The 24540-nt window shown below is 39.9% G+C and overlaps 1 protein-coding gene across 2 annotated transcripts in view; it reads right to left on the bottom strand.

Moving 5' to 3' along the window:
* The window catches only part of UST (uronyl 2-sulfotransferase), a 253563-nt gene that overhangs the window by 87611 nt on the left and 141412 nt on the right, over window positions 1-24540 (bottom strand). Inside the window, exons 3-4 of one of the 2 annotated variants that reach the window (XM_016160129.2) lie at window positions 17268-17423; window positions 6008-6087 (exon numbers count right to left, since the gene is read on the bottom strand). In XM_016160129.2, coding sequence (XP_016015615.1) covers window positions 6008-6087; window positions 17268-17423 — 236 coding nt within the window. The remainder of the gene's footprint in view (window positions 1-6007; window positions 6088-17267; window positions 17424-24540) is intronic. The other variant, XM_016160130.2, reaches the window with a different exon arrangement.

Here is a 24540-nt window from a genome sequence, read left to right as displayed (position 1 = left end):
ACCAACTGTTTAACTCCCCATGGATCGCCTGACCTGCTGCAAGTTTGTAAAATTCTTTTTCTTTCTTTTTTTTTTTTTTTTTTTTAACGAGAAGATGAAAATCCGAAGCAACATAGAATTAATTCTCTGAGAATAACTGAATGGTTCTCGTTTTTCTAACGCATTCACATCTCATTCCGGGCATTTTCTTGAACATCTGTGCCACACTGCTGCTTCAGTCGATCAATCGTCAACAGCATTCGTCACACTGCCAGTAACGACACAGAGCACTTGGGTAAGAATTTCAGCACCGAAATGCTAAAGATATCCTTCCTGGAATCTTTCTTGCATGTATTAAATAACAAGACTTAAGGCCAGAATCATTATGGAGAATTAAGACTGCTTTGTTTCAAAGTTTTCTGTGACTGAAAACCATTCTTGAGAGTATATCTTCCTTTTTTTTTTTTTTAAAAAAAAAATGTGGTGAAATGCACATAACATAAAATTTTTCCTTCTCACCATTTTCAAGGCTACAAAATCAGTGGCATCAAGCGCACTCATGGTATTGTGCAACCGTCACCACGATCCAAATCTAGAACGTTTTCATCATCCCTAATGGAAACTCTGGACCCAAAGAACAATAAATCCCTTTTGCTCCCTCCTCCAACCACCATTCTACTCAAAATGTATCTTCTTTTGAACCTCTGACTTGAGAGTAGAGGTTATCCTTGTACTGTTAACTACATTAAAAGATGGAAAGTACCCCAAAGCGAGAGGCCCACACCTCTGATTCCTGTCAGCGAGGAAGGAGACACTTTGAGAAGTGAGAGAAAGGCCACCATGAAAAAGGGTATGACTATTCGGGGGGCAGGGTGAGGAGCTGCCATAGGAGGAGGAGGAGGGAGGAAGTGATTATTTAACGGCTCTCTGCTGGAAGCTAATCCCAGTACTGAGCCAGCAGTGGGGTAGGAGGTCTGCCTTCCATCATCACAACCCTGTACAGTGGGCACGTCCGCCCTTGGTTGCCCAGGATAGGCCTCCCATCATAAAACTCAGGCAGAAGAGACTAAGCTGCTCTCTGCCCTCTGGCATATCCTCAGGGTAGAAGCATTCACTAAGCAGGAAGTAGAGATAAATGGCATGAAGGTGCTGGTTGAGCTACTGGAGCTAAGGTTCCCTCTTGGAGAGAAAGATGACTTGATATGGCAGGAAGTAAGTAGATGACAAGGAAGAAGGTCCTTCCTGGCATGCAGGGAGGAGGTGGGATCAGCTAACCCTTGACTGGCCAATAAAGTGTGTAGGCTCATGTAGTAGCAGAGGTCCACTCACTGTAGAGTGAAAAGAGAAATGTGAGAAAGAAAGCACCATTTTAGGGAAAGTCCAGCTGTGTGTAAATAGGATAAAATTGAGAGAAATCTCTCATTTTCAAATCAAACCTCTGGTAGGTAATAAAGTTTAACAATCGCTAATATCCATTTTTATTTTGGTGCTCTCTTCAAAGTTTGGTGCTCTGTCACCACTACAAAGGATCTGCAGGGCACAGGTCACTTTGCTAATGAGAATAAAAACAAAGTCAACGTTTAGGAGTACAATGTGGAAACCCAACAAATCATGGAGTTAGCAAGGTCTGATTTGTTTTGTTAAATTATGCCATCAGAGGGCAGACTTAGTTCACCTCAATAATGAAGACTTCCTCTTCAGGAAAGAAAAGTGTCCCAAACACCTCCCCTTGCACGTTGGACCCTGCCTGCTTCTCTAGTGATTGATTTATTTTTAAATGTTTTGTTTTTGCAAGCCAGTGTTGGCATTGGAGCAACCATCTGAGATAAAAGAAGAAATACAAATGGAAGCTAAGAAGGGTGAGGAGGTGAAGGGGTCACGGATGAGTAAGGAAGAATGATATGAGAAAGGTTAAGAGAGGTGATAGTCTGAACTTATTTAGCGTATCCATCTCCTGTAAGCCGCTTGGACTATTTTGAAAGTATTGAGCTCTGACACAAAACTTCACAATGTTTTCTCTCCGAGACCAAGGTGGGGGTTGAGGCAAATTGTAGGTCAGAAAAAAAATTACTGCCCCCTCCCAAAAGGTGCTTAGCAAACAAACACACAAAATTGAATTGTCCGTCACACTCTTTCCAGAGTCAATCTAAGATGTATGTAAAGAGATGGTGTTGGTGTTGGGCAGGTGAACTTTTTCAAGAATCGTGATTCTTTTAAGTCACTATGACAACTGGGAACAGGCGCATGAAACCTTCGTATGCAAATATTAAAACGACTTAAACATCACAGGAAAGAGTTGCATCTTTTCAGCCAAGGTAATTTTGACTGAATTTTCCAGGTAGTGCTGGTGAAAAACATTTATCTGGCCTAAATTTTCAGGCAGTTCAAAAATGGTGTGAAAGAGCACTATCCATACGAAAGTCTGAAATTTCTGTGTTTGTAGTTTATCTCCTCTGGCAGGAGACCTTCCCCATGGTAACTACAAAAACATCAGATTGGTCTGATACTCTCGGTTTCCATGGTTGATTAATAAAACTGGATATGGAGAAATGATTCTTTCTGGCTCGAAAGAAAGGAAAAAGGAGGAACAGAGCAAGATGCCTAGATGATGAATAAATGAAATAACAAAGTCGACTACCGAATAGCCAGAAGCTTCGAGGATAGCATTTGTCATCACTCAGAGGGGCTAAATTTTAAGGTAAGAATGACATATTAATTGAAAAAAAAGAAGGGGCAATTCGTTTTTGGTATAATGTCTTACACGTCAGAAGCTCAGGACATTTAGGTATAAAGGAAGGTGTGGGGAAAGAGGCTAGACTGGCATTCTTATACTCTCCTCACCGGCAAGTGTCTTTCTGCATGCAAAGAATGTAAGGAAGATTAGAAATAAATCGTCGACAAAGAATATTAGGTTGCAGTATCAATTCTTGTGTTAATAATTTCATGATCGTGAAACAAGCCAACCGTATGCCTGTCAGGGTCTTCTTAAGAGCAGCTTAATTATCTCCGTGACTTATAATTCAAAATATAGAGCTTATTTTTTAAAATACGTGTAGCTTTCTTAACAAGTCTCAGGTTAATTGTTTTTCTCAAATTGTATATTTTGGGGCTTTCTTTGTATGCCCACAGTCTGCCTTTAGACCTAAGAACTTTTCCTTAAATAAAGCTATTCCCTTGAATAAAAAAAGGTGATTTTTCGTTTTCCATGTTTTATGAGTATAACATTGGTAATGTATAAAAGTTCAAGTTTTCCTTCCGCCCCTGTATCTGGTACCTGCTTCCCGAGGCGCTGAGCACGGGGCGGGAAGAGGGAGGAGGGGTACCACCAGGAGCTTTTCAAAGGAGCAAAGCCGACCTTTTTCCTGCTTAAACTCTTGGCTGCCACCCCATTCCACTTGCACCCACCCTCTAGCTCTCGTTCGGGGAATTCCTTTTGGTCCCTCTGTTAGTCCAGTGTTCGCTCATGCTGGCCCCTGTGCCACCAATGCCTTTCCCCTCCACTCCGTCTAAAGCTGACCCGCCCCTCACCCCCAGCCCCCCCCCCCACCCCGCCGCCCCCGCAGCAACTGGCTCCTGCGTGCAGTACCTTCCAGGCTCCGCCTTCTGGGGAGGGAGGGTCCTGCCTACCATTTCCTCTCAGGGAGACTCTGCAATTCTCTGACAAGTTCATTGCACTGGGCCGCCACTTCTTCCTTAAGGGAGGAAGAGCAACAGTTCCCCAAAGGCGAGAGCAACATTTACCGTTCCAGCAGAAGCCCCGTTCCTGGTGGGGTGTATAGAACACAGAGGGTCCTCGACAAGCGTGCATTTAAGTGAACAAAACGGAATGGAGGGAGGGGACAGCAGCAGGGCAGGGCCCTGCCCTCAAGGCATTAGATGGAGGCACCGGGAGGCTACAGACGGGCAGAAGGCAAACTGTGGGCTCAGACTTGAGACGCCTAAGAAATGCCTTTGAAAGGCCGCTTTGAATACACTGAACATCATCCTTCTCTCCAACAACTTGAAGAACTTTCCTTCATGTGTTTAGGACATCCCTATAAGGCAGAGTGGACAGGAATTATCCTTCTTTAATAGATGGAAAAACAGAGACACCCCCTCCCCACACACACACCCTGGGGATAAATTGCTTGCCCACAACCATGGTGACTGAGAAGGTCTTATACCCAGAGGTCCTGACAGCCAGGCCCATCTGACACCCAGAGGTCCTGACAGCCAGGCCCACACTGTTTTCTGCAGATGTGGTGCCTTCCAAAGGCGTTTATCATTTTTTTTCTTTCTTTCAGAATACAGTTTATCGGGATTAAGCTCTTGGACATGTATTTGACAGCAGAGGCCATGATAAAATGTGGTCATCATGCCGTGCCCAGCTGTGCTGATCCAATGCCGGTATCGTCGGCTTTGGCTTGCCATTGAGGTTTTGCCCTGTCCTGAGTTAGTTCCTAAAATGTGTTGCATTGCAGTTTGTTTTAGTTGTAAAGATTTGACCTTGAAGGGAGAAGAATTAAATGAATGAGGTTTGGAGGGTACCTGGGGTGATGCAGAAGGAAGGTCACAGAGAAGAGTAATGTAGGAGGGGCCGTGTGTGGTATTCTACAAGTCATATATATAAGGCAATGCTTGAAATAGCTAACAAGTCCTCATTATCTAATTAGGTTGAATTATATGTTCTCTGCCTACTGGCAGTGAGAGGCAGGGCCCGTACCCCAGACAATCCAGTAACAAGCTACCTTATAAATGCGGTTGGAAACACACTGGAGCTCTCAGCCCCGGGGCCCTGGGCCACTGAGGATAATTTGAAGGTGTCTTCTTTACCATCCAAGAGAACCCTGGCTATCAGGCAGGCCCAGGAAAGCTCAGGGAAGCTTGCTGTCAAGGATAAGGCAGCAACTCCTCTTTGCTGCTTAATAACTTGCTTTGCTGAATCTCATTTTCTTTACACTTCGTTTGCACAGGGCCTGCTGCACAGCGGGAGGGGGAGTCCTTTGAAGGCTAAAACCCGCTTCCAGCTTCCACCCCGTGGGCTGTCAGCATCCTGTGGCGGGGCAGCTATGCCCACCAAGTGTGAAATCAGGAGCTGCGACCGCTCAGGACCTCTCTGGGTGCCTGGCCCTTGGGGACCATTAGGTCAGCACCAGCGAGGAGGACAGTGTGCTGCTCTCCTGCGGACCTGGGGTGGACCTAATACCTCCATGGGAATAACGGCGAGGGACGTGCTGCTGACGGGGGCCCAGTGTCCCAGGCTGGCGGATGGATCTGCCTCCAGACCCGGTGCCCTGTCAGCGGATGCCACTGTGGGCTCAGACCACGGGGCAGCCTGAGGAGAGGAGGCGTCTGAGAACTTCAGCGTCCAGCGGAGCAATGACAAGGGAACGTGTGTGAGTTAATCCCCGGGGGAGAGACTGTCTAGAACATGCTGTTAGCGATTTCACAGATCAAAGGCCTAAAAACCTAAAATTTGGAGATCAGCCTTGTTACCTGAAGGTCCCTGTAGCTGAAGAAAAAACAGATTTCTCAAATGCACCAGCGGCATCAAACATGCAAGGCTTAGAATAGTCAGGTGGAGCATTTGAAAGGTAGGCAGAGAGTTATTTTGGATCCTATAAAATACACATTACTCCACCAATAAGTTACTCCTACCGTTCTATGTGGCTTCGAATTGTACAAAAATGTGCCATGAAATAATTTCTGTTAAAATACTCGTCTCTTACCTCACCATTTATTTCTTTCAATACAAAACCTGATTAAAAAAAAAAAAGAAGAAGAACTATTGGGTTAAATGGCTTCTCATTAAAAATGATTTCAAACTTTCGCAAGATTGAAGATTAGTATTCTAGAAAGAAATGAAGGTTCTGTCTAAATGTTTCACATGTTGATCCCTCCACGGCAAAAATAACAGGATTTAAAACGTCTTTACCAGGGCAATTATATTACCTTGAAAATGAAAGTAGATTTTAAAGTAATTGTTCATGAGAAGGAGTCTAAGCACTAAAAAGTAACGAAAGGACCATGAAGCTGAAAAATCTCTTACCTCGAGAAGTTGAGGAAATGAACGTGTCGTGTAAATAAATAGGGCTGTTCGGCAGTACTTATATTTTTAATCAGTTCCATCTATTAAAAAAAGTACAAAATTAGCATATATAAGATCTAATCTTCCAAGCTGTATTAAGCTAAAGGTTATCTCCCCAACTCCTTTTTATCCCCACTTCTTACCTCTGGGACCAGAGCCAAACAGCTGTGTTTTGCACAACATCTATGAACTTTACATAAGGCTTCTTCCTAAGTAAAACAGTGCTACCCAGATTTATAGCCCTGTATTTAATTTAGCTGATTGCTACCATGAAAACAATGTGACAGGTCAATTAATTTTAACTGGAAAAGCCAGTGTGCTGCTGTACAGAAATGCAAGTCAGAAAATGCCTTTAATCCCCTCCATTAAAGTCGAATCAAGATGAGAGCTTAATCATTATTTTCTACTGCTGTGATGATATTCACAGGCTACACAGAAATATTTGAAACCGGTTCCGCAGAATTTAAAAGTGGGAATAAAATGGGGTGATACACCTCACTATGTTTCTCCTTGATTATGGAAATTGACAAAACAAATATTTCATAGGAAACACGTAAGCTCCCCCAAACATCTTGGTTTTTGGTGGGTGGTCATCTGAATTATTTATTTATAGTTATCGGCAAGGCAAAAAGTAGTTTGTCTTAGTATAAACTGATGTTTATGGTCTTCTGGAACACATCATGAAACAGAAAATGTTTAGTAAAAAATGTTAGCAATTCCAACCATTCTTAGACTCCCTGACTTCCTGAACTTCGCTTCCCTTAGATTTTCTAATTGGCTTCATCAAAACTGACACGCTGGAAATTGTAAGAAGCATTCTGAAGTTAGCTGCTCTGAAGGCACATCAGAAGTGCAGCGTTTCAACTATTTTATGAAATAGTTCAAGTTGAAAACTGGAAACAGAAACGGTCGATCACGTGTTAACCACGGTAGCAACAACAATAAAAATCAGAGTCGGGAATGCCATCCGGGTCGTCTGAAACAGGACAGAAAACCTGGTCCGCCTTGCTCCCTCATTCCCAGCACAGGGCTGACACACACTCAAACGCTCAATAAAGATTTGTTAAACTAATTCACTCCAATTGGCACATGCGTTATAGATGTCACTCTAGGATGTCGATGCCTAATCCTTTTATTAGATATTCATACTCCCAATGATTGTTTGAAGAAATGGAATTGAGTTTGAAAAGCAAATGACTTGCAGTTCCCTAACCCCATGTTTCTGGTAGTCACAATGGCAGGCGAAGGTAAATAATGGTCTGCCAAAGCTTGAGCATAAAAGGAAATTGAATTCTGTATCTTTATCTACTGTTTATCCTCTACATCTCCACCGCCTTCCCCTTCCCCACATCTCAGCATTTGTTTTTGGTGATAAAACATTCTGCTGGGTCATATTGTAAATTTTGATGGATTTATCATACAATTACTGATTTGGAAGCACTACCAAAGGTGTCTATGGATAATTCTTTACTATGTGTATGTGTAAATACCATTTAATGCCTTAATCTCTCAACTATTTTTATTCAGGTAGTTCTCTGCACACATAAGAGTAATAAGAGAAACCCCCTAGAATTATACGAGAAGTCTGAAAAAACAGGTCAGAAGAAAAACCATTTCTTCCATACATTCAACATTATATTATATCCTCTAAACATGTGTCAACTTGTTAAATTTAATGGAAGAATAGTAGTGGTTAGATTCTGAGAACGGTGTCACAATAGTCATAAAACTGCCTATTTCACAAGGAAAAATTGATTAGCAGTGACAATGCTTAACTCTTTGTAGGTGTATCTTTAAACAAAGAATAAAGGTACTGATGCTCACTTTATTGCATTAGTACAGCGAAGTCAGAGAGTTCATTTCAGTTTTCATACAAATCGTAAAGCCACTTAAGTACCTCCACAAGCACAGGCTTCAAGCATTATGTTCAACATGTCATTTGATTGTCTTCACAAATGCTAAGACTTTCTCGATTTCTAGTGACAAGCAATGGTCTCCTGGAGCCCTGATGCCCATCACCTGAGTCACTCATCCTAGTCCTCCCATCGCCGCGGGCAGCTTGCCTGTCTGTCTTATCTGCGTGTGTGCACCATGGGTGGCGATCACTGCCTAAAGTCACAGATGCTGCTTCTCCTTCTTTACCTTGGCTTGTGGCCTTTATTCTGATCACCTTGCATTCGTTCATTCATTCATTCATTCATTCAGCATTTATTGAGCTCTGGAGATCAAAACAGGAATCAGGTCAGTGGGAAGACACAAAAGAACCATACAGCGGGATTGTATCCTAATGGTATCCCTTAATCTACTCTTGATTCTCGTACATCTTTGTTCCTTATCCTCCAGCTTCCTCCCTCTCTGGAGAGTCTGTTTTAGGTTAACGGTACTCTCCGTATTCTCACATTTGATCTGAATCTCTCCTGAGTTTCCACATTCATTCTCTTGCTGAGTCACATTCATTCTACCTTTATAATTTCCTTCAACTCGCTCTCCAGGCAAGCCAAACGAGATCCCTCGTTCCTTCCTCACACCGTACCCAAGCCTGATCATGCCCAAGCTCAGGCTCAAGCATCCTCTTCTGGAATGTTCTTCTTCTACTCTCTCTATGTCCAAACCCTAACCAGTCTTCACATCTGGCTAAAATGCCTACCTCCTCCAAGTAGACTTCTTGGATCTCTCCCTTCATTCAGCATCCATTGATTTCTAACTCTGCATCAGGCAATATACTGCTTGGAGCTTTGGGTATAGAGGTAAAAGACTTGGTTCTTGTTCTCAGGAGGCTCGGAGTTTGGTGGGAGAGGTGCACCAGCAGGCAGGTAACATGTGACATGTGACCACCACGGAGGCGAGGTACCTCCCTTGACCACAGGTGGAGAGGTAATGTTTTTCTAAGGATGCATTCCTCAGTGGTTTGCAAGGACTCATCAGAGTTAGTAAGTGAAGAAAGGGACCCACGGCATTGCAGACAGAGTGAACAGCAGATGCAAAGGATGAAACGTGAAATGACATGGATATTAAAACTGCCAGGAGTTCTGCATGCCAGAGGTCAGGCAAGGGGTCAGCAAGGCAATAGATAAGACTAGACAGAAAGGTAGGAGACAGGTAACTTAGGACCCTGCAGGTCACATGAGGAATTCTGACAATTATCTTATGGGCAATCTATAGCCAGAAAGGATATTTTTAGCCCTGTCCGTGGTCAGGGTAGAGAATGTGAAGAAGCATAAAGATTATAGACAGAAAGTGTAGCTAGGAAGATAGGAAACGATGAGGTCATAAACTAAGAAAGCGCTTTTCAGGATGCTCTCCAGACTCACAGCATCAGCATCAACTGAAAACTTGTTAGAAGTGCAAATTCTCAGGTCCTACCCTGGAACTATCGAATTAGAAGACACTCTGGGGTGGGCTCATCAATCTGAGTTTTAATGAGTGCTCAAGGAGATTCTAAGGCATGAAAATTTGATAACCACAGAATGCAAGCACTGGAAGAGAAGACAGATGGAGAGGTTCAGGGACATCGAGGAGGAAGAACCTGCAGAGCCTTGCGCCTAGCTGGCGGCAGACGGGAAGGCGGGGAGAGGTCAGGAGAGCTTCCTCCTCAGAGTCCTGGCTTGATCTCAACACACAGTGGTATCCATTCGTGGAGATGGGGAATACTGCAGGGAAATAAATCTGGCCGAAGAAGTGAAGGGAAACATGGTTGGTTTTAAACATCTTCGGCTACAAATGATGTTGCCTTCTTTGTCTTTCCACAGCACTGTGAGGCTTTTTCAGAACATTTACTTTTTCTGTTACCTTATAACTGAGTTTGTGTGTCAGCCTGGAACCAGACTGTAAGGTCCATGAATGCTGGGCTAGGCTTGATTATTCAGCCCAGAAAACCAAGCCCAGGCACCTGCACAGAACACAGACCCCATAATTGTTTATGTAATAAAGACGCCCCCATTAGAAAAGGTATTTAGCGTCAAGAAATGTATAGTTTGCTAGAGACAGAATGATCACTCAGGCAACGAGTTCAGCTTTTCTGGGACAGACCTGGACATCCATTTCCCATTACGTGGCACTAACAGTTTACTATGATAACATCTAATACATAACAACACCAAACAGACTCCCATTTTCTGAGTGGTTCCTGGGCTATTCCCTATACCTAGAAGCTCTTTGCATACATGCTGCCATTTCATCCTCAAATGGCTGTGTGAGTTACTATTATCTGCATTCACAAGTTGAGACACTGAGGCACAAAAGGGCTACATAGATGGCATAAGGTCTCATCACTAAAAAAGATGGAGCCGGGATTCAAATTCAAGTCTATTTGCCACTCAAAATCCTGTTCTTTATCACTGAGCTGCAATCTCCTCACCATTGCCACTGTTATTTGATCTATACACTAGTTCTTCAAATAGGAGGACGGTGTCAGTCAGCAAAATAACTCTGGAGAATTAAGAGAGTTTATGGGGATATAAATTTTTTACCTTTCATGGGATGTGCTGAAAAATGGAAAGAAAAGTTATAATAGGTGGAAAAGCATTAAAAGTCATAAAAAATAAAAAGTATTACAATATCAGAGGGCATTCTTTAAAAGTTCTAGGTGAGGAAATAGCGTATATTATAATAAGAACAAGAATGAATCTAAAATGATAAAAAAAAAAAGAAAGATAACTGTAATGGAAGATTTCTAAAAGAAGTTAAATCACAGTGCATCTGAGAATGAGATAGAATTGAGGTTAAAATAAAAAGGGCAAGAATTGAACAGAATTTATAATGTAGAAGAGAAGCCAGGAAGCGGTTTCTAATCTTTCACTTTCAACCTAACTGGCTGGGAACAGGTAGGGCAGAAAACCTTTACCTACAGTTCTACAAACACAACTAGTTAGTAAAAAAGACTCTGCTCCTGACTTCTTTAGGAAATGCTTGCCAACGATCATGGCAATGACATTACTCTGGTCTGAATTCTTGTGTCACTTGGGAACAACTAGATCACGATGTCCTATAATTTTGCAAAACATCGTAAATGAAAGAAAAGATGAGTTTTTTTTTTTTTTTTTCTCTTCACTACATCAAAGCCCAATAAGAAGCAGCTCAGAGGAGAACTCCAGGACCTTTAACCCCAAAGGTCGAGAGAATAACTGCCAGCTCAGTTTACCTTTCCCTCTATCATCTGAGCAGGAAGTCCTTCTAGGGAAGGGGCTGGACAGTCTTCCCACCCACAAGGCTGTGCAGTCAGTGACACATGCCTGCAGTGAAGAGGAAGTCCACCAGGGGGCGCGATGACAAGTGACAAGAACAAGACAAAGAGGCTCAGTCTGAATAGAAGAGAAAATCAATCTATTTGCTATCATTGAAAGGAGATGAGAAAGCATATTTTTTTTCAGGCCTTGTTGCTTCTATATCTTTTTTTCCTTTTCTTTCCAGTGAATTTCCATTAGCAGACTCAGCTTTTGTCTATAGGACTCCAAGATAAGACCTTGTTTGCAGAGCGTGGTGAACATATCCTTGTGGCCAGCAGATGGGCTTGACTATCTTTTTGGTTTGGTTCCAAGGTTGAGTCTGAGCAGCTCTGATGCCTGTGGACACTGTACTTCCTACTCTAAAGTCAGGAAACTCTGAAGGTCATTGTAAGGAAACATCCAAAAGGTCTCAAGCAAAGTAAGTTTCCTGGGATAAGCGTGCAGGCTCCTGAGACACCACCACTCAGTTAAGACTTCAGGAAGCACACAACATCTTCAGACGTTTCAGGGGATCTCAGGTGAAGGAGGAATTTTTCTTGCTTAGTAGAAGATTCGCCTTAATAAAAGGAAAACTTCCTAATAATTAGAACCTTGTATGCAATAATTCTTCACTACAATTGCATATGGCTATCCCCTCGAGAGCTTTTTACCCTCAATGATGCCAATACCTTGGCTCCACCATTGAGAGTCTAACTCATATTTTGTAGTAGGACCTAGAAACATGCATTGTGAAAAAGCTCCCAGCAAAATTCTGCCACTCATCATGGTTAAGATCTGTTTTTCTAATGGTTCTCCACTGCCCTCTAGGAATAACGTTCTAATTCCTTAGCCTAGTGTTCCAAGTTCTCCAGGATTTGACCCAAGTTCACTTTCAAGCCATTTTCTCCACATTCTTTTTGAACATTTGTTCCTTCCTGTAAAATGGGGTGATGATACTTTCCTAATAATGATGCCTGAGGATCAGGAATAAGATGCGCACAAATCCAGTGTGCTGTCTGGTGCTCAGTAGACAGCATTAATCGTCGGTTCCCAATGAATAGTCATCGACATCAATGAAGAAATGAAAGAGTAAATCTCTTCCTTTGAACTGAGGTCAGCTGACCCTGCTTTGGGGAAACCTAGGAAGAATCCCAGTGGCTTCTAGATCTTCTCCAAATCTAACATGGTTTCTTTAGGTGCGTTTTCTTCTTTAGAGTCACATTGTTTGACAGCCACAGTCAGACTTGGAACTTGCAGGGGGAGAGCAACGGGAAAGGGAAGTTTAAGACATTGGAGAGCAATTCTGTTTTTGACCAAGAGGCTGAAGCGATCTAAGAGCCCATGGCATAGGGTCTCTGACTCCTCCGCCCTTTGAATCCTTTTCAAGATTTTGGTAATCTGAAGAGCTGTTGAAAAGCGTCATAGTGGATGTGATGGCCAGCATTTTCCAAACTGAATTGAGTTCTGTGGGATACACAGGAGAGCCACAAACACTTCTAAAGTGTTCGCTGGCCAACTGTGACTGGGAAACACTAGGCAAAAGCCAGTTGAACAGATTTTTGTTTTTAATTGAAGGAGTTTTCAGTCTTTAAAAAGTGAATAATTGTCGTGAATCTCTGAGAGGGAGACAAAGGGATAGCATTTCCCAAATTTAGTTAATTATGTTATTTTCTTTTCCCTCAGTGTCCTTGGGGACCAGGATTCTCAGGAATATACTCAGGGCGATGCCGATATGATAGCTGTGACAAGGATTCTTATCCTTGTCTGAACTGTCATCGCCTGTGGCACTTTATTATTTGAAAAAAAAATTTCTTTTCTGGGCTCTACCCCAGAATCTTCAGAAGGGCCACTGCAAAGAGATGTTTTCAAAGACTCTGCTGGAGACCCTGCCGTGCAGCCAGAACACGTAGCCCCAGCATTAGGAGAATGGTGCTTACATTTGGAAGGGACTAAGTTCAAGTCCAGGTGCCACGGGTAGTCATTCTATTCTGTTCGATTTGGAAAGTGACGATCTGGTTGTCTTAGTTTTCTCATCCATAAAATAGGGAATCATAGCCACTCGCTGGTATGGTTTTAGGTCCAAAAATGTTCAATGAAATAATGAAGTCAAACAATTAGCACGGAGTAGGTGCTATTTCTAATTCATGATCCTCAGTATAAATAAAATTAATAATCATTAACTTACAATTAACAATATTTAATTAACAACAATGAATTAACAATAAATAGTAAGTATTAGCTTTCTCAGTCTTTTTGGCTCCTATGAAAACAATTTTTGCCCTTCTCCAACAACAAGAAAATAATTTTGAATTCTTATGTCTATGATACGCCTGTGGCACTTTGACCTTTATTGTCCTGAGAACAATGTTCTGAAAGATAGTGTCAGAGGTGGTTATGAGTCTTTCGGAAATCACATCCTATGGCTTCTAGAAATAGTTTCATATCTTTCAAATTGTATGCAGTCTCCATTTTCCAAGGAATTACTAAGCTGGCCCAAGAAACTGAAATCTGGCTTTAGAGAATAAATGAAATGATGCCATAATGGGTTCGCATTAAATTCCCTGCAAAGGTCCAACATTTAGCCAGTAGCAGCTGTCCACGCTTTTCTGTCGAGGCGGCGTTTTCTAAAATATAAACTTCAAAGGCATTTTTATTTCTATAAGGGCAGATGTAATGGGATTTTTATAGGCATTCCAACATTTGGTGTCTTCATGCTCTCTTTCTTTTTAAATAATCTCTTCAGTGTCTTACTCCATTAAATAAATTTTAAATGTAGTTGAGAGAGAGAGAGAGAGAGAGAGAGAGAGAGAGATCATAGCTATCTTCCAGTGAGCAATGTATGCTGTATGCGTTAATTTGACTCTGGTCAAAGAGGTGTCATTGTGCATGAATGAAATGGTATACAATTCAAATCTTGTAAGTGGATACTATTCTAAAGTTCATTTGTAAGTCAGTATGTTGGAACTTGGAACACATTTTCTTATAAAATAAACGTTCTACATGGTGGATAGAGTCCCAGGCCAGCCCACAGGAGCCCATTTAACTCATACTCTTCCTGAAGTAGAATTGTTATTAACGCTAGAGAACAATGTTTCCATGGGAACACATTTTCCGAGTTCTACTGTTCAACGTTGAGAACCACTGCCTTTAAAATTTTAACTCATCTCCTAAATCACTTTCCCCCTTTCCTTCAATAAATTACCAAGAAGAGGAGCTATTCATACCACAAATTATTTCTTGAATATATTAGGTTAAAATAATATTTTTGTTCTCTGCTTGTTTTATGCACTTGAAACTTTAGTAAAATGATACATATAATAAGGAAACGAGTTTCTTTAAACATTCTTGAACTACTTAAAAACTGGTTTTTTTTTCATGACATTTCCTGGCTTTCCCTGCATGTTACAACCTGGTCAGTTAGCCGCAGAGAGACAACTGTCACCATTGTTTGTTATTACATCAAAATTGTTTATTTGTTTTTTTTTCCTATGATATCTTTCCCTTGAATTTTTAAAATTTGCCATATAATTTAATAAGAATCTGGAATAAATAAGTAATGAAATATATTCTAGGTCACACTGACCACAGGAATCAGAAATGTTTCAACTACACTATGCACAGATTATGCTAGAAGTTGTATAAATATATCACAGAATCCCAGGGCTGGAAAGAACCTTAAAAGATTGTCTAGTCTATGTCCTGGCTTCCAGACAAGCCAATCATTCCAAACAGATGAGAGCTAACCTCTATTTTAGAGGACATAGATGACTTTGTCTTTAACCCATTCTAGATTTAACAATTGATATATCATTATCAAATTATTTTTAATTTTGAATCTACACCCTTCCCTTTCTCATGAATGCTCCCCACAGGAAAGAAATTAAGCTTATGTGTAAAATCTCACAGTATATATAAATATTACATTTTATGCTCTCTCTTCTAGGGCATTTCTGAACATCTCAGTGTCTAATATTTTAGTTACTTTGTGCCCTCTGGGTTTTTTGTACCATTTTAACACCAAAGTCAAGAAGCTACTGTATTTTATGAGGCTTCTGAGAATTGAGCAGTTTTCACATATAAGAATATTTAAGTATAATCCGATAAGCAGATCCAAAGTCTCAAAGGAAAACTCAATTTAATAATTATAATAAAACTGCAATAACATCAGCTATTTATTTATAGTCACTTTCTTTTGGCCTAATCATATTAGCTCTTCAATCAGGTAAGGAAATCAGAGAACCTACCCCTATTAAAGTTATTCGCAAAAAGTGGTATCTTTAAATGTCACTAAACATAACCTTTGCTATTGGGAGCCTGCCAAAGAACCTACAAGGGTAATCTCAGAATATCTTTTGTTGATTGCTAATGACTATTTAGACTCGATACTCAGAGACTCTCTAGTGGAAGCTTTCAAAGGAATGGACAGTTTTGATCTCTGTATTGTGGAAGCCAATAAAATATTGGCTATAGCCAAGTACTGTTGGTTACTCTCTTAAAACAGTCCCACTGTCCTCCATGGTAAATGAGAAAAAAAAGGCTATTGTAAAAAGTCCCTTCGTTTGTGAGGGTTTGAATGCCTCAAAAGTAGGATTATGTCAGAAAGAAGTGGACATAGATAGACGTAGGTGAAAATTTCCATAATTATGGGCTCAACCTGGTAGCAAACCATGTGCCTTGTTTATTCCCCATGCTTATATACTCATTGGGTGGTATAATGGTTAATTTTATATGTCAACTTGACTGGCTCCCCAAGGGGTGCCCAGATTAAGCAATATTTCTGGGTGCGACTGTGAGGGTGTTTCTGGACGAGATAAGCATTTGACCTGGTGGACTCGAGGCAGATTGTCCTCCTCAATGTGGGTGGGCATCACTCAATCTCTTGAAGGCCCAAATAGAACAAAATGTGGAGGAAAGAGGAATTTGTCCCCTTTTTCCCTGCCTTACTGTTTAAGACGGGACATCTCATTTTGCATTACCATTTACATCATTTCCTCCCCTGGTTCTCAGGTCTTCGGACTCAATTACACCATGGCCTTCCTGGGTCTCCAGTTTGCAGATGGTGGATCATGAATTCTCAGCCTCCATGACTGTGCGAGCCAATTTCTCATAATAAATCTTTTATTCCTGTCAGTTGATTGATCCATTGGTAGATATCGCCATCCTACTGGTTTTATGCTCTGGAAAACCTTGACTTATACCTGTGGCTCGCTGTTCACCCATATTATGTATCTTAGGGGACAGAAGTAACTTTGTGAGACCAGGCTAACCAGCCTGACCCTGTAGAATGACCTTGTGAGAAGACTACGGCCGACTTTTCTACATCAGCAAAGCAGCTCAGTGCAGACCGTTGACCTTCCTTTTGTATAAATTTACGAAGTAGATTCTGTCTGCATAGCTTCCTGGCAGAGTATCACATCCCTACTCTACCCCCAGCACACCTGCTTGCATGGCTCAGCTATGTTACAGTGGATTTGCGCCTGAGAAATGGGGTCATTCTTTTGCTACCACTGAATATGCCAAATGCTGCTCTTGAAGCTCGAGATCCCCTGAACTCTCCATGGCAGGAAACTCTTGCTTCCATCAACCACTCAGATCACTGGCCCAAGAGGGTTTTCTCTTTATTATAATATAAAGACTTAGGACACTTGTGAGGAAATGAAGAGGAAGAAATATTAAAATAATGCTTTCTCACTTTTTGCTGTCAGGCTGTCATTATTATTTATAACTCGGTGGTGTTAACTATTTGAGATTCACACATTGCTAATTTTAGATAAATTGACATAGTGTATACTCTCCACTGGTTGTAATAATGCCTTCACAGAAATTTCCTGGTTTATAGGTTTCCATCTGAACAAGTAACTTCAATTTCCCTCCACACTCTGGCAAAAAATACAGTATGAAATTGCAACTCTGGTATTCATTTGTTAGAAGTTTGAAGGCTGTCCTATAAGATACCTACTAATTACAGGAGTGAATTGAAGCAAAGTACAACTTAACCATGGTCAAAGACAACTTACTTGTTCATTTTTAGTAAGCCTGGTTTTGTTGTGAATGTCTGACGTGACCAAATTAAATCCGTGTCTCTCCGACAAGATTCTCAGAAGCAAGACCACAGTACGACTCCCACACTTGCCTACTCTGTTGTATACCACCTGGCTCGGGAAAGGTAGCACCTGGGAAAGAACGAGAGAGCAAATATGAGATTTTTCGAGTAAAAGACTTAGGATTCTTCCCTCAGCTTCTGAACAATACGTGTTTGATCAGTCTAAATGAGAAGGATCCACATGGAGCTGATGAGAGGAAAGGAAGTGATGAGCTTGTATTTACCTTCCTAGTGTAACTTGAGAGAGATGCTGGACTTGTCATCTTGCTATCTGCACTGACACTTAAAACTGGTAAAATCTCATGTCGTCTATATATATAAACTGATCATGAAACTTTTTTTTTTCCTTAGGAAGAAAACATATCAATATGTGCTTTAATGATAATATTCTCTCATAAGTTACATTACGCTTTATTAGAACTTAACTTATAGAATGCTGAAGGGAAAATCTAGTAATTTTAAAAGTTGAGACATAACATGCAATAAAATTTGCCCTTTTCAAGTGTCCAACTGGTTTTATTCGATTAGCAAAATCGTGAACCATCGCCACTAATTACAGAACATTTTCATCGCCCTGAAAGAAACTCTGTACCCATCAGCAATCACTTTTCATTTCCCTCACTCCTTCGGTTCCTTGAAACCATTTATCCACTTTCTGTCTTTATGGTTCTGCCTATATCCTCCTGGACGTCTCATATAAATGGAATCATAAAATAAGTGGCCTTTTGCATCTGTCTTGTTTCACTTAGCATAATGTCTTCAAGGTTCATCAGTGTTGTCGTAGGAATCAGTATTTCATCCCCTTTACATGGCTGAAAAATATTACATTCTATAGACATTTCGTATTTTGTTTGTATATTCACAGTTGATGGACATTTGAATTGCTTCCACTTTTTGGAATAATGATTCTACAAACATTTGTGTGTAAGTTTTTGTGTGGACATATGTTTTTGATTCACCTTGAATATATCCTAGGAGTGAAACTGCTGGATTACATGGTAACTGTTTAATTTTTTGAAGAACAGCCGAACTGTTTTTAATACAGCTGCACTATTTTATATTCCCACCAGTAACGTGTGAGAGTTCCAATCTCTCTACATCCTTGACAATATTTGTTATTGCCTATTTTTTTCTTTTTTAAATTATGGCCATCGTAATGGGTGTGAAGTGGTATCTCATTGTGGTTTTGATTTGCATTTCCCTGATGACTAATGATGTTAAGCATATTTCATGTGCCTATTGGCCATTTGTATATTTACTTTAGAGAAAAGTCTATTTTTAAATCCTGTGTCCATCTTAAAATTGAGTTATTTTTTGTTGAGTTTTAAGAGTTCTATATTCTTGATTTGCAAATATGTGATCTTTAAATATATATTCATTTTATGGGCTGTCTTTCCATTTTCTGCATGGTGTCCTTTAAAGCAGAAAAGATTTTAAATTTTGATGGAGTCCGATTTATGTAATTTTTCTTTGGTTGCTTGTGTTTTCAGTGCCATATCTACGAAACCACTGCCTAATCCAAGGTCACAAAGGTATATACCTATGCTTTCTTCTCAGAGTTTTTTAGTTTTACAGTAACATTTAGGTCTTTGATTCAGTTTGAGTTAATTTTGTGTATGGCGTGAGGTAGTAATTTAACTTAATTCTTTTGTATGTGAATATCTATTTGTCCCAGCACCACTTATTAAGAAGATGATTCTTTCTCTATTTAACTGTTTGACACCTTAGTAAAAATCCACTAACCATAAGTGTATGGGTTTATTTCTATACTTTCAATTCTATTCCACCGATCTATAGGTTCACCCTTATCATGCCAGTATCAGAGTCTTGATTACTATTGCTTTGTCATAAGTTTTGAAATTGGGAAGAATAAGTTCCTTCAACTTGGTTCTTCTTTTTCAAGATTGCTTTGGTTATTCTGGGTCCCTTGCATTTCCATGTGAATTTTAGGATCAGCTTGTCAATTTCTGCAAAAAAGTCAGTTGAGATTTTGATAGAGATCGTGTTGAATCTGTAGATCAAACTAGAGACAATTGCATCTTAATAATGATAAAACTTAATAATATTAAGCCTTCCAATCCACAGACACAGGATGTCTTTCTACTTATTTAGTTCTCTTTTGTTTCACTGATGTTTTGCCGTTTTCGATGTATAAGCTTTATATTCCTTTTATTCTTTTTGATGTTATTATAGATGGAATTGTCTTTTTAGTTTCACTTTAGATCTATTGGTCATTGAAAGATATAAAATTTATTTTTCTACATTGATCTTGTATACTGTAATCTTGATAAACTCATTTATTAGCTCTAATAGTTTTCTTTGGTGTACATTTTTTTAGGATTTTCTATATACATGATCATGCTATCTGCAAACAGAAAAAGTTTTACTTCTTCCTTTCCAAATGGATGCTTTTTACTTCTCTTTCCTTCCTAATTGCTCAGTTCTATTAATCTTGATAGACTAAGAAGCCATTATGAAAAGTATCTGATTAAATATTTATATCCCCAATAAGGATATTATTTCCATTTCAAATGCTCAGGCTTGAGTGACAACTGACAAATGACAACTAGATGATTCCTTTATTCAGCACATGTTAATAACAGAAGGCCATGAAAAGGCCCAAAGCTAAAGAATATAGCACAATACAAACATAAACAAACCCCAAAGTTGCCTATGGTATATAATTTGAATTCTGTCCTATAATTATAGATTTACTTATTTTCTCAAAATATTTTATATGTAGAGTACCATTTCATAAATTTGGAGCTAAAAGTCTAATTGCCACTAGAGTAAAATATAATATCTAGATCATACGCTGAGAAACCAGTGATGCATCATTTTGATTTAATTTTTCAGGATTTACTTTTACTGAGAAAAACCTTGTTTCTTTAGGGCTAGTCAGTTTCTTCTATTAGGTATCTTCACAGTGCCTAAAATACACCTTGTATAGACAGAGCCTCAACAAACATTGATTGGTTCTTGGTAGCTTGAGGTGTTTAATGTATTGTTTAACGCGAATTAACACAATGGTTCTGCTAAAATGTGAGGCCAGGAGAATCTTGAACTACAGCTGATCTTTCTGACTAAATGCTAAGAAAAGCCATCAAGTAAAAAAATATTCATAATATGTCATTTTATTTGTGGTTTAACCAGGGAGTATTCAAAAAATCTGTTCTCAGGCAACAATTGGATAAGTTTAGTTATTCAGATAAATCATTTAGTTCTTAATTATGAGATTATGACCCAGGGAGGTTGAACTGGACTTTATGATTAATGTACTGATATTAATAGGGTTTGTAAGTCAGACTTTCCATAATAACCAGGCTAGAGTGTGGATTATGGTTGTATCAGAGCTGCCAACGTAAACACGAATTTTAATTTCTTTGGAGAAATAAACTGCTGAAGAATTGGGGTGAATGCATTTTTCCTTGTCTTCTAGCGCAGCATAGAACAGCACAGGAGAATTTGTTGTGACTGAATTGATGATGTGGAAGATGTGAGTTACCACATATTAAGTACTTTATTCCAAGAGTGCAAGTATATCTTAGGAGATTTAAATGAAGAATTGAAGCATTTACTTAGAAACCATAGGTGAAAACACAATTTCTCCTGAATTTCTCGAGTAATCAATATAATAGCAGGTTTAGTATCTATCTACTACTACCTTTTGATAATAGCTAAAGATGTTATTTAGCTTTAGGTTACTGGTTAGATTTTTAAAAATATGTTTATTTTAATTCTTTCATTATTCTTGTGAGAAGCTCCCAAATAATGGTTATAAATATTTGTTATTTGAAAAGAACACTTATAAAAAGAAAAATCTCTCCATCATTCCTGCACCTTTATGTGAAAAGAAAGGAGAGCTTAACATTCTCACTATGACTCCATTTTTACCATTTCTTTAAACACTAACATACAGCTACAGAGTATAAACACAGAGCTTCTGGAATCAGTCTTGTGACTTTTGAAGATATAGCTTACACCATCATAAACATAAACCTCTCTCAAATTTAGGGTGGGGCTTTTAAATCATTTTCTGAAAGAACCCTATGGAATGTCCTGGAAATTGGCAAACACAGGCAGGCCAAATCGATGTGTCGATGCTGGATAAGGTTGTAAAATTAACAACAGAAACTGTAGATTTGCTCCTGAAGGTCTACTTTAACAATCATTGTCATCTTTTATTTGAAGTGCACTTTCTGGAACGATGGTGGAAAAGGGACTAATATTTATGGAGGACTGGTCCTGACCCTGTCTAGGCTCCGTGCCACGTAAACCCTTTTAATCCTTGTTAATGATACTAAATCAACACTCTAGCTGTGCATTGCTTCAGGAGTTTAAATTATCAAGTAATTTAAGTGTCAGTAATAGCACCTAAGCGACAATCCTGTGCAACTGCCCTCTTCCCCATAGATCACAGATTCATAGAATGACACAGTTTAAGGCCCAGAAGCAACTTAGAACATAATCCGTCCACTTCAATCCCCTCCCCACCCCCACACTACCACCTCCATCATCCACACCTAGCCCTATCTGTGCTTGACTTGGCTAGAGCTTGTTTTTATATTTTCTTTCCATCTTCTCAAGTACTCTGTGCAGTATATATTAGGACTATTCTTAGATGAGTAAATGAAGGCCCAGAGAGATCATTTGTCATTTCTGAAGTCAGAAAGCTAAAAAATAGAACATAACAACTAAAACCCAGTTCCAGTTCTCTTGATTCCTAAGGTGACACTGTCTCTAATATAACATCAAAGGGTGAAAATGATTTTTAGTTTGACCTCTGCACCACATATACTATTTCTTTTTGTTCTATCTTGAATGTGTCCAACCTCATTAAATGCTATTTTTCAACAGTCAACTATCACAACCAGTATGGTTGGCCATTATCATCCATTGTTAAAAGTCCCTGGAATGCTCCGGGCTTGTGATTAGTCCCTCTCTCTCCTTCCCGAGGATGTATTTTAAAAGCTAATGTAAGCACAGAGTATTGACACAGCTAATGGAAGAGTAGAAGGATGTAGTTTTCCCTTTACTCCTTCCTCAATTTATCATAGATGGTCACAGCCACCTTGCGTATTGTGAACCACTTCCGCCGAGAAAGGAAAAAATAGAAAGAAGTCAAAGAAAAGTGTTTACGAAATCCTAAAGCCACTTGAAATGTCTATCAAGACAAAGAAATATCCTCCAATGATAATGACTGTGAAAGACCTCTTAAAATCAACCTCAAAAATCTCCATTCTCTTCAATAGATATTTGCCAATTGTCAGGCAGAAAACTACATCCCAACTTAAACGTTCCTATCGTTGCTTGCACACAAATTTCGAACACTTACTGTTTCTTTGGGTGTCCTGTAAAGAAGTACACACCAAAAGCCCTCACACTCACCCCTCCCCAAATGATTCTTTATTCTTGACAACTATGGTTATATGAATGTTATGTCTGTGGTTTCCATTTTATGGTCAATTTGTAAAAGTGAAAGGAGCTCCAAAATATTTCGCTCTATGAATTATATGTTTTTATGTTGCCTGCCTTCTAAGTTCTACACATGCCACAAATCCTCAGGGCCTGACAGGCTTGTGTGGAGCATGCCAAATAGTCTTTCCAAAATCCTGAGTACAACAGTAACTACCACCAGAAGACATCCACAGTTTCAATAGCTTATCCCAGCTTTGAAATGGGGAGAGGAAAACAAGACTTCCTAGGTAAAAAGCAAAATTGGTTTAGACCAAGACTTTCATAGCCTACGTTTATAGGACTCTCTGAGGACTGGTCTTATTGGAAGAACTAACATCAATCCCGCTTTTAAGTCTCTGCAAAATGATATTTAATATAGTATGTTACAAGCTGTGGTTCCCAAATGGCTATATATTTGAATTACCTATGGAACTTTTCAAAATGAGATTCTTGGGCCCCACTCTAAGACTAACTGCATTAGAAAATCTAGGATGAGGGTCAGGAGTCTAGCTCTAAAGAGCTCCTCTGGGGATCTGTGACCACTAGGTCCAGTTTCAAGGAACTGCTATTGTAGATAACTCCTGGTCTTCTGTATTAGGCCACCAAGTGGTTTCGTGCAGCTTTATGAGGGAGTAAGGTCAGACAGAGGATTGCCTAGGTGATACTGGTGGGGACCCAGGGTAAAAGGCACTGTCTTGTCTTCCTTGGATGTCCATGGCCTTCCATCCACAGTAAAAGGTCATGATTAACTTGATAAATATGCTCACACTACAGTAAATGTCTACTCACCTAGAATGACTTGAGCACAGCTATGGGGGTTAACCGAATGTGTAATATGCAGAAATTTGTACCAGACTCTGTCAAAGCATTAGCTCTTTAGTACTAATAATATGCTACAGAGGAAATGATTTTCTTTGATAAATTAAATTGTCCTTTGTGAATTTACAGTACCTACAAATTGGGGTTGGGGGCAGTGAATCACTGCCATGGCTTAGTGAGGCTTGAACTCAGGGACGGTTCTGCTACTTGCTGTCCATGTGACTTTGAGCAGGTCAAATCCATTCAGTGAATCCTGATTTTAAAGTTTCTCAGGACACTGTGGTGCTCAGAACCAGGTGAGTCACACCTGTGAGCCTCAGCTTCTGCATCAGTCAAAGGAGAGGGATGGCTTGTAACCCAATGACTGATGCTCCCTTCTGAGGCTATTACATGCTTTGTTTTAATCTACATTGTTATCAAGATATAACCTGGAAATTCCTTAAAAATTAAAACTAGATTTGAACACTTTTCCTTGCCAAACATATTTATAAAAGAAATGGGGGGCGGGGAGTTTCAGTAATTTGTGCCGATGACATGGATTCCAGCTCCTTGGGCGTTCATGGTTCTGTTTGGGAACCTCTGGTGCATTTCTGTACGTGTCCTGCTCTTGTTTGGGCTTGTCATGTAATACATACATCTTTATGCTCTTCTATGTTTCTCCTCCTTTCCACAGTTTTCATCACTTTGCCCTCTCTGTGTTTTATAAGACCATCACTGAACACCGGAGGCTGCACGTGGCTCAGCCTTCGGGCAGTGCTTCCAGAACTTGGCAGTGATTCTCACTGGCTTTTGCCCATCAAGCTAATCTAGGTCTCCTAACAAACACACCTCCGGTTTCTAATCACCATCAACTCTCCAGATCCCTAAACTCACTTCCTTCATTCTAGAATAGGAAACATATAGGGCCCACT

Source organism: Rousettus aegyptiacus, unplaced genomic scaffold, assembly GCF_014176215.1.
Source record: "Rousettus aegyptiacus isolate mRouAeg1 unplaced genomic scaffold, mRouAeg1.p scaffold_m13_p_1, whole genome shotgun sequence".
Taxonomy (NCBI): Eukaryota; Metazoa; Chordata; class Mammalia; order Chiroptera; family Pteropodidae; genus Rousettus; species Rousettus aegyptiacus.
Note: the sequence above shows the minus strand (reverse complement) of the source record. Positions and strands in the feature narration are given on the sequence as shown.